Source organism: Chinchilla lanigera, unplaced genomic scaffold (genome assembly GCF_000276665.1).
Source record: "Chinchilla lanigera isolate Chin_1 unplaced genomic scaffold, ChiLan1.0 scaffold00009, whole genome shotgun sequence".
In the NCBI taxonomy this organism is placed as follows: Eukaryota; Metazoa; Chordata; class Mammalia; order Rodentia; family Chinchillidae; genus Chinchilla; species Chinchilla lanigera.
In genome coordinates this window covers 25,872,453-25,882,290 of record NW_004955410.1, presented here as the reverse complement: position 1 = coordinate 25,882,290, position 9,838 = coordinate 25,872,453, and the positions used below count along the sequence as shown (strand labels likewise).

The 9,838-nt window shown below is 40.8% G+C and overlaps 1 protein-coding gene across 6 annotated transcripts in view; it reads right to left on the bottom strand.

The window, feature by feature from the left end:
* The window catches only part of Fam221a (family with sequence similarity 221, member A), a 30,435-nt gene extending 20,597 nt beyond the window's left edge, over nt 1-9,838 (bottom strand). For 3 of the 6 annotated variants that reach the window (XM_005377406.2, XM_005377407.2, XM_005377411.2), the window contains exons 1-4: nt 9,703-9,838; nt 6,334-6,399; nt 5,908-6,081; nt 2,263-2,453 (exon numbers count right to left, since the gene is read on the bottom strand). In XM_005377406.2, coding sequence (XP_005377463.1) covers nt 2,263-2,453; nt 5,908-6,081; nt 6,334-6,399; nt 9,703-9,767 — 496 coding nt within the window. In that variant the 5' untranslated portion in view covers nt 9,768-9,838. Of the gene's footprint in view, nt 1-2,262; nt 2,454-5,907; nt 6,082-6,333; nt 6,452-9,702 lie in introns of all 6 variants that reach the window. The other 3 variants (XM_005377409.2, XM_005377408.2, XM_005377410.2) reach the window with 3 other exon arrangements.

The following is a 9,838-nucleotide window of genomic DNA, read 5'->3' as shown; positions in this document are numbered from 1 at the left end:
TGAGCTAAATCCCCAGCCCCCTAAGAGTTTTTTTGGACTTTGGAATATTTGCATAGATTTTACCAGTGGAGCATTCAGAATCAGAGAATCTGAAAATTTTGAGGACTAGGGGCTGGGGATTTAGCTCAGCGGCAAAAGTGCCTGCCTGGCAAGCACAAGGTCGTGAGTTCGGTTCCCGATACCGAAGGAAAACCAAAAAAAAAAAAAAAAGAAAAGAAAATTTTGAGGATCATATTGGCTCGATTTTTTTTGTTTACAAAATTCTTTTTTAAATCTGTAAAGAATTTAGTTGAGGGCCGGGGATGCAGCTCAGGGGAGGAGTGCTTGCCTCGCAGGCACAAGGCCTATATGTTTGATCCCCAGGACTGAAAGAAATCTTTTTTGATTGATTAAGCTCCTATTATTTAAAATCTGAATCAGACCACGGAGTCAGTGCGCACCAGGAGGCGGCAGCAGGTGCAGGAGACACTCCATGGCGGCTGCACCCACATCCCAAGAGGAAGAGGAAGTGAGACACAGTACCCATCCTTTCCAGAAGAAAAGTCGCTACAGCCCCAGAGAACAGGTCTCAGGACAGAAGGAGCAGCTGTCTCCCTTGCTGAGGTTTGGCTCAAGTGTGGAGAAGGATTTCAGAACACTTCTGCATGTCTGTCATTAACAGCTAAAAAGGCAACTATTACAGGAAATCACCCTCAATTATCTCCAAGACCAAAGAAGGAAACCACCACATATAAGAGGCCCAGTGAGCGTATAGGTAGAACATGGAGTTCCAGTAGAGGTGAACTACCAGATGAAGACAAGACACTTTCTAAATCACAGAGAAGTGATGAGCATGGCTCTAGAATGCACAGGGTTTAGGACAGGGATATTTTAGGTCCAGAAGATAGGGCCAGTGGAGGTAAATTACTAATTTTGTCAGAAATCTAGTTTTGGTGAAATATTGGATTGAATAGTAGAAGAAACCTACATTCCTTTTCTGCTGTTTTGCTTTGTTTTGTTTTGTTTTTTGAGGCAGCGTCTTGCTCTGTAGTTCAGTCTGGCCTTGAACTCACTATGTAATCTAGGCTGGCCTTGAATTCTCAGCAGTTCTCCTGCCTCAGCCTCCCAAGTGCTGGGATTACAGGTGTGTGCCACCACACCTGGCGAAACCTACATTCCTTTTAACATATTTATTACTGATTGTAATTTTACTGAGTCTGAGTCTCAGTGCCAAGCCCTTCAGAAAATTTTTCTAATTTAACTCTCTTCACCACTCTAACAGAGAGGCTATTACTGGCATTACAATTTAGGCTGGGACTTTTAAAATTGGTTGAAACTCTATTTTTGGTCTCTTTGGCACGAAAGCCAGTCTTATAATTCCCACATAATGCTCCTTGCAAACTTGTTATTAAATACCGTGACGGTGTGTGATGAAAGTGTAACTTACTAACAAGTTCCTATGCTGGTAGTGTTTTAAATTGAACCATGTTTTAGACAGTTTAAAATGGGCTTTCTCAGCCTTGGCACTCTTGCCATTTGAAGCCAGGTAATTCTTTGCTGTGGGGAGAACTTTCCTCTATACCCTTTATAGGATATTTTGCAGTATTCTTGCTTTCTGCCTGATGGGTCAATTGTACCTCCAACCCTAGTTTTAAAACCCAAAAATGTTTCTGGATGTTGTCAAATGCTATTGAATATTTAAAAGTCTTAATGTTTTCAAAATAAACTTGTTAACTTTTAACTCTGATAGTTCATGTCAGTTACTTAGTCTAGATTAGGTCTAGACAGACAGCCTCTCCAGAAAGTGGTTAAATTCCTCTGGCTACTCTGTATGCCCTTTTGTTAATCACTGTACCATTGACATTCTAGTAGGTAGTAGATGAAATGATATTCTAAATTCATACATAAGCTGATATGATAGTGCTTATGTTATTAACAAGACAATCATATTAATTGAAATTCATTGTGATGTAATTCTTGGTTTGACTTCAAATATTTCAGACAACAATTTTAATATTAAATTTGTATACTTTGTGAATAGAATGGCATGTGAATTACATCTCAATAAAGCTTATATTAATTTTTTAAAAATCTATTACTTAAGTTATTTGAATTATATGACACTGGAGTTTCTGATCATCAAGCATACTATAACTCTGAGTATCCAGTAAATTTTGTTCAGTTGTTTAATACCTGACTATGAAGCTGAATAAAGTGGTACGAAGATACATTAAATATATTACATATGAAAATATTCTGCACATATATAATAATGTGACGTACATGTGTTACATGCAAAGCCAGGCGCAGCACTATGCTGGTCCGCAAAGTGTTTGCACCTGCAGCGAATGGGCTGGGTACCATTCAGAGGGACGTAATGGTAAGCCCTGCACGGGCAGCCACTCACGCGGCAAGGCAGGGCAATGGGGCGCTGCTGTGGAATTGTTTCAAAATCAGTTTTATGTTGTTTATACCTAAAAAAGTGGGGAGAACAAGAAATATTAGACAATGTGGGTATCACCAAAAAAATCACAAGTCTATTCCATCAAATTCTATTCATCAGATATGATTTGTTAATAAGGTGAAAATAAACTCCCCCAGTGCAGCATTTCTGTCAACTTTATTCAGAAGGAATCTTCACTTTTCTTTTTAATTTCTACTGATTTAAGAAGTTTCACAATAGTACAGAGAAATAGAATTCCCTTAAAATACTTGTCATTGCAGACTAATATAGATGCATACCCCAAGTATGGAAAAAATTCTGAATAAAAACATCTTTTAATCAAATGCATTACTTACATTTATTTTCATAGTTTGCTATTTTAAAATGGAGCTCAATAAACATGTGTTAACGTGAGTCGTTGTAATGTAATTTAATTTTCAACTCTTTTTTTAGGTAGGCTAGATCAAACACAGGGGTACTCTACCACTAACGTACATCCTCAGCCCTTTTTATATTATTTTGGGACAGAATCTCAATAAGTTGCCCAGACCTAGAACTTCCAATCTTCTTGCCACAGCCTCTTGAGTAGCTGGCATGATAGGTAGGTACCACTGTGCCTGCCTTTATTTCTTAACTTTTGACTTTAAAATAAACTATCCATATATTTAAAGGTCAAGTTCTATTAAAACATCACAAATAATAAACAGGTAATCTGCTTTCTTCTCATAGGTGCTACTCAGTAAAATAATACTATATTTTTTAATCTTAACACTGATCTAAGACACATGTTAAACTAACAATGACATTCCATTTTTCACTTAGTCAGAAGTTTTTTTTAACTATTTAATCATAATTATATCATTTACAAAAGTTTATCATTTATAACTATATATAGTGGCTGTCAAATCTTATAAAAGAACCACATTCATTTAATACAGCAGGAAACTTTAAATGGTCCATCCTTCAACCCAGAAAGTTTATTCTGGAATATATACCCTAAGAAAATTGTTCCATTTACACACACACACACACACACACACACACACAGGAATAGGTAAATTGCTACAGGATAGTGTACAAGCTTGTTAGCAATAAAACCCTTTCTTCAAATAAAAACTTTCACAGAACCATAATACTGCATATAAAATAGACAAAAGCAGAAGTGGAGCTTGGCCTCCCTTTCCCTAACCTGTCCTTCCACCTAGAGCATCCCCTGAGTCTTTGCTCACAGATCCAGGGCACACAAGATGAACACCACTAGACCAGCTGGTGTATCAAACACGTATTGAAAACTTTGTTTAAGATTACTACATAACAGTGTGGAAACATATTTCTGTGACTACCATGAAAAAGTAGCTCAAGATTTTATACAAACACAAAACTAACAACTAAATGAACTGTATAAAAAAAAATTATACAGATAAAGTAAAAAGTATTAACAGCAGTTGGCTTTGGGCAATCAATGTTCTATTTTTCTATTTATTCCCCTATTTTCCTGAATAATCAGATATCACTTTTTTTCTGTACTAAGGCTTGAACCCTGGGCCTTTCACTGAGCTACTTCCCCAGCCCTTTGTTTTGGTCTGTTTTTTTGGTTTTTTTGGTGTTTTTCTTCTGGTACCAGGAATTGAATTCACGACCTTGCACTTGCCAGGCAGGCACTGTGCCATTGAGCTAAATCCCCAGCCCCCATGTTTTGTTTTTTGTTTTTTGGGGTTTTTTTGTCTTTTTGAGACAGGGTCTCGCTGTGCAGTTGAAGCTGGCCTTGAGCTCACTTTGTAGCCCAGGCTGGTCTCAAACTTGCAACAATCCTCCTGCCTCAGCCTTCCGAGTGCTGGGACTATGGGCGTGCACCACCATGCCTCGCTTGCCCAGTTTTTTTGAGACAGGGTTTCACTAAATTGCTAAGTTGTCCAGCATAGGTTCAAACTTTCAATCCTCCTACCTCCCACCTATCACTTTTATAACGGGGGGCGGGGAATAGTTTGGATAGAGATCTCATGAGTGACAAGTACTACAGAGAAATTTCTCTATCAAAGGTGAGTTGGGTTTTTAACCGTCAATTCCATGCTACAAAAATTAAACATAGATAAGAAACTGGCATTCAATTCTTATAAAAATAAATTATAAAGATATCACACATTTTCCAAACATTTCTTCAGTTCTGAAATAGCAACACACCCCTCATTCTCTGTTTCTCCAGTGTTACCAGTTGAGGTTGCTACAGAAATTTAAGGTCAGTTTATGTACAGCATTACTCATCCTAACACCTGCCTAACAACACCTGCCAAACTGCAACTCTGTAAACAGCAACTATTCAGTGAGTCTCTCATGAGTCTACCCTTCAATGGTTCCCTTAGAATGAAAAGTTAAAGAGTTGTTGCCTAAAAACACGTAATAAATTCAGTGATTTTTCCATGAAGCAGTTTGGTCATTTTGCTCCTTACAATGGTGAGCCAGTAGTAAAATTAGAAGCAGGCCATGCACACAGCAAAATGCAAACCTCAGATACAGGCAACATATGTCAATGACCAAAGCCTCATGTAATTCTTTTCCCCACGGGATTTTCTTGGGACATGGCCATTTGTCATTAAAAGCCATGTGCTTGAGTTTTTTGTTTGTTTAAAGAAATGTATTGACACAGCAGTTCCTTGAGATGAGAGGGCTGATTTAGTGACTTTGAGGAGAAATGCGTTCATTAGTAGATGGGTAACATGACCAGTGTGGATCAACTAAAGCAACTATTATTAAAGCAGTTCTCTGCAGCCAACCATCCATCCTTTATCTTGGCCAATGGTAGACAGATTCTGCTACCCAGAAGAACTGAAAGTTCCTCCAGCAAAGCCATAGGGGCATCAATATCTTCTTTTTTTCTTTTTTACCAATGCCAAGAAAAGAACTGCTTAAGACAACAGACTGGTAGGGGGAGGGTGTCTGCTATGATATGACAGAGGAAAAACAATTTGTTTCTTTTTTGGTTTTTTTGAGACAATGACTTGCTATGTAGCTCAGGCAGACCTCAGACTCCTGAAGTTCCTGTCTTGGTTTCTCCAGTACTGAAATTACACCATGCCTGGCAAAAATTTTTAATAACTTCTTAAAATATTAAAAATTTTTACTACATTATATAAATGCCTATTTTTAAATGTTTCTTAATGATCACAGTGTTATTTACAGAAAGAGGATATGTTTTACTACAGCTTTTATTTTCTATTCATCAGAAAAATAGCAATGAGAGCTGTGCATGGTGGTGCCTGCTTGTAAGATTTTAGGATTCTGGGAGGCTGAAGCTGGAGGTTTGCAAGTTTGAGCCCAGCATGGGCAACTTAATGACTTAGCAAAATGGTCGCACACAAAAAAGGAGGTCTGTGGATTTACCTAGTGCAAAGTTCCTGGGTTCAATCCCCAGAAGGAAGAAGAAAAGAGAGAAGGAATAAAGGAAGGGAGACAGAATGAGGAAGGAAATAGCAATTAAAATATCTTACCTATGTGTACAAAAACACAGTGTCTCTGGGCCAACAAGCTTGCAATCCATCCCTGTTGGGGACCGCCAGCTCACAAATAACCTGTTCTGTAAGCGCATAGGTAAAACTTTTCTTTTGTATTCTTCATATTCTTCAGGAGTAAAAAGTTTCCCTCCATCATCCTCACCAACAATTCTACAACAACAACAAAAATACATCTTCAGCCTTCAATATTTTCCCGGTTAAAAAACCTAAGCTCTAAAATTAAACTATACTTGTATATTCAAAGGGAAGGCTGCTTTAAATTTTTACTGTGGACACATTTTAATAGCCAAATCACACGCAATGACAATAAAGTTTTTGCTTCTGAGGGTTTTGGACATGCACCCTCATGCTTCGGCAACTTAGCATTTAAGAAAACAGCAAAAGCAAGAAAGCCACTCTCACCTCCTCTGAGTTCTTCTTCCCGGACATAGGTATACAACTTTAATTCCAGAGGTGGCCTCCCTGTATCTGCAGGGAAAGGACATCCTTCTCTCTGAAGACACAGTAACACACACAGAATCTAAACACCCCCCCCCACCAAGTTTGTTACCATTAGGTCAGACCCTTTAGTGATTCCATTTATTTTTTCTTGACTGTCCATTCTTCATCGCAACCAAGCATAAAAGTGCACAGGAGCTCCAGTTTCTGTGTGCTTTCACTTTCTGAAGGCTCTCGTGTCACATAAAACTAAAACAAATTTGTAAGCTTTTCTCTGGTTAATCTGTTTTTCTGTATCAGTGCCTCAGCCAGCGCCTAATGATGACAAAGGGAAAAGTCTTTTCTGTCCTACTCTTCCCATATAAAAAAGGATAGTAAAAGTCAGTGATTTCACAACATGTGACTGTGCTGATCAGTTTCTGAATGGAGGATTGCCAAGTATTCATCCCAATTTCTCCTCCCCCGATTTAAAGCAAACATTCATCTTCTCATTAAAAGCTAAAGCCTAAACTGTTAAACAATTCTAGTGTTTCATCCACTAAAAGCAGGACCAAAAAAAAAAAAGCACACACACATACATATACACAAAACACACAAAAACACAGAGAAGATGACATGACTAACTCCCATACCTGACCCCAACCTGGCCAGGAGTTTAAATTTAACTTTAGGCTTTAAAACTGCAGGCTTTAAAAGCACACTTGGATTTGCACAAGTTCAAACCCACATCTGTGTATTCAGTAATCAAGTGCTTCACTGTTTAAGATCCAAAAATTCTATGGGAAAAATTAAGCCCCCACTATTTTTATGAGGAAAAAAAAATTAAGTTTGCCTCCAAATTAGAAGTAGGCCATGCACACAGCAAAATGCAAACCTCAGATACAGGCAACATATGTCAATGACCAAAGCCTCATGTAATTCTTTTCCCCACGGGATTTTCTTGGGACATGGCCATTTGTCATTAAAAGCCATGTGCTTGAGTTTTTTGTTTGTTTAAAGAAATGTATTGACACAGCAGTTCCTTGAGATGAGAAGGTTCATTTAGTGACTTTGAGGAGAAACACGTTCATTAGTAGATGGGTAACATGACCAGTGTGGATCAGCTAAAGCAACTATTATTAAAGCAGTTCTCTGCAGCCAACCATCCATCCTTTATCTTGGCCAATGGTAGACAGATTCTGCTACCCACAAGAATTGAAAGTTCCTCCAACAAAGCCATAAGGGCATCAATATCTTTTTTTTTCTTTTTTACCAATGCCAAGAAAAGAACTGCTTAAGACAACAGACTGGTGGGGGGAGGGTGTCTGCTATGATATGACAGAGGAAAAACAATTTGTTTCTTTTTTGGTTTTTTTGAGACAATGATTTGCTATGTAGCTCAGGCGGGTCTCAGACTCCTAAAGTTCCTGTCTTGGTTTCTCCAGTGCTGAGATTACAGGCATGTACCACCATGCCTGGCAAAAATTTTTAATAACTTCTTGCCTCCATGGAAGAAAACTAGCTACAATTAAAAGAAGTTTTAAAAAAGGAAGAAATTTCTCCTTAAAAATGCTCCTCCCCTTTTAATGTCATGAAAAGTATTGCTTGTAGAATGCTATATATTTTTTGTGCAACGTATATTTTTCCATATTTTGAAGCCATTACTTGAGGCAGAAAATAAAAACTAATTAATGTGTGATGAAATCAACACAAGTTTCTTTATTTAAACAACCTAGATATAAAATAGTAAAACCAACAAGCATTTTACTTGGGGATAAGTTTTGAGCCATGTTATTTGATTATAGCTATCCAAAGAAGTACTAACAGATACCAGAAAGATGTTAAGATAATTGCAGCTCTTTTAAGTAAGAAATCATTAGCATGTAGTCCTAAAACAATTTAAACCAAGAGCCAGGGAAATAGCTCAGCGGCACAAGCGCCTGCCTGCCAAGTGCAAGGTCCTGAGTTCGATCCCCAGTACCAAAAAAAAAAAAAAAAAAAAAAAATTATACCAAGACTACACTTTCCCTCCCAGCCACCTCCCACCAAAGCAGCAAATCAAGGAAAACTCTGTGGAAGGAAAGTTCACTTTCGGTGGAGAGTCATCTTTTTTACCCTCTCCATTCATCCCCTTCCATATTTAGGCACCCAAATCTGGTTTGTCCTACCTTTCTCAAATCTTGAAGGTAAGTAAAGGACTTGATAATCCCTTCTATAGGGGAATATTCTATGTATTTATCCTTGCAAAAATAATTCCCACCAGGCCTGCCTGTAGCATTTTTCTGGGCAAGAAACAATCAGAGGCCCACAGTCCACTTATCTAAATTTCTCCGGAGGCCCACAACCCATGTATCAGTATCTAACTTCTCAGTCATCACTAAGGCCCAGAGACTTGCCCCCAGGGAGAAACACTAGCAACCCAAAGGCTAAGGGGCCAGCTCTGCCCTGGGGAAGGTGGAAGTAGTTCTGGCCCAAGAGGCCGGGCTCCCCTAAAATCCACCGGAACCGAGCATGTGACTGACCTATCATCAAGCTCCGGGACTTCACCTTTCCCACTAACTGTTTCCAGGCAATTCTAAGTATTACCCAAAACTACATTAGCAGGGTAGACAGCTGGGAACCCGTCTGCCTGGGCACCTCTAGGTAATCTGGGGCGGCCACGATTAAGCAGGGTAGCCCCTCTGCTCCTGGTCTCCCAGGTGAGCCAGGATCGACTCATCTACGTCTGCACACACACATCCTCCGGCCAGCCTTCTCCTGTGAGTCCCAGGCGCCACTTACCAACTGTCAAAACTCTTTCCTAGGAGACGGGGAGACAGGAAAAAGCAAAACAAAAGCACTTCCAGGCAGGTGCATGAGCCTTCGTCAAGCCTGGGATGAGGAACCAAGTCCTCAGCCCAAACGACAGGCTGCGTCCCGGGCTCGGGAGAGGAGTCTCCACCACCAGCGAAAGCCCCGGCCCGGCTTTTTCCTAGAGCAGCGCCGCGGCACCGGGAGCACGGTCAGCGGCTCACCACTCGCCTTACCGCGATTAACCGCGAACTCGGCATCCACTCGCTTCCGGGGCCCTGCGCTCACGGTGTAATTCTGCGATGGCTCTTTGGGGCAGCGGGGATTGGACCCTGCCTTCCATCTGGGGTTAATAATCCCTCCCGCAAGGAGAGACCTCTTAAGAGGCCTCGGAAGAGACTCGTTCCAAGAGGAAACGCCACATTAACCTAGGCCTCCCTCAAAAGCCCGGAACGGATTGCCAGAGCCGCAGCCCTCTCTCCGCCAGGTCCCGGCCCGCGCCAGCGGGTTTGCGGAGGGAGCCCGGGAAAGCAGGCTCGAAGCCGCGGTCCCCGCCACCCTCACCTCCGGTACTGCAGGTACTCGTCCACCGCCGCCGCGCCGCCGGGGGGCAGCGTCAGCCGCTCCATGGCAGTCGGGAAGCGAAATGAGCCGGGGTCAGTGAGCGCGCCGCAAGTCTGCCCCGCGGGCTCCAACCGGC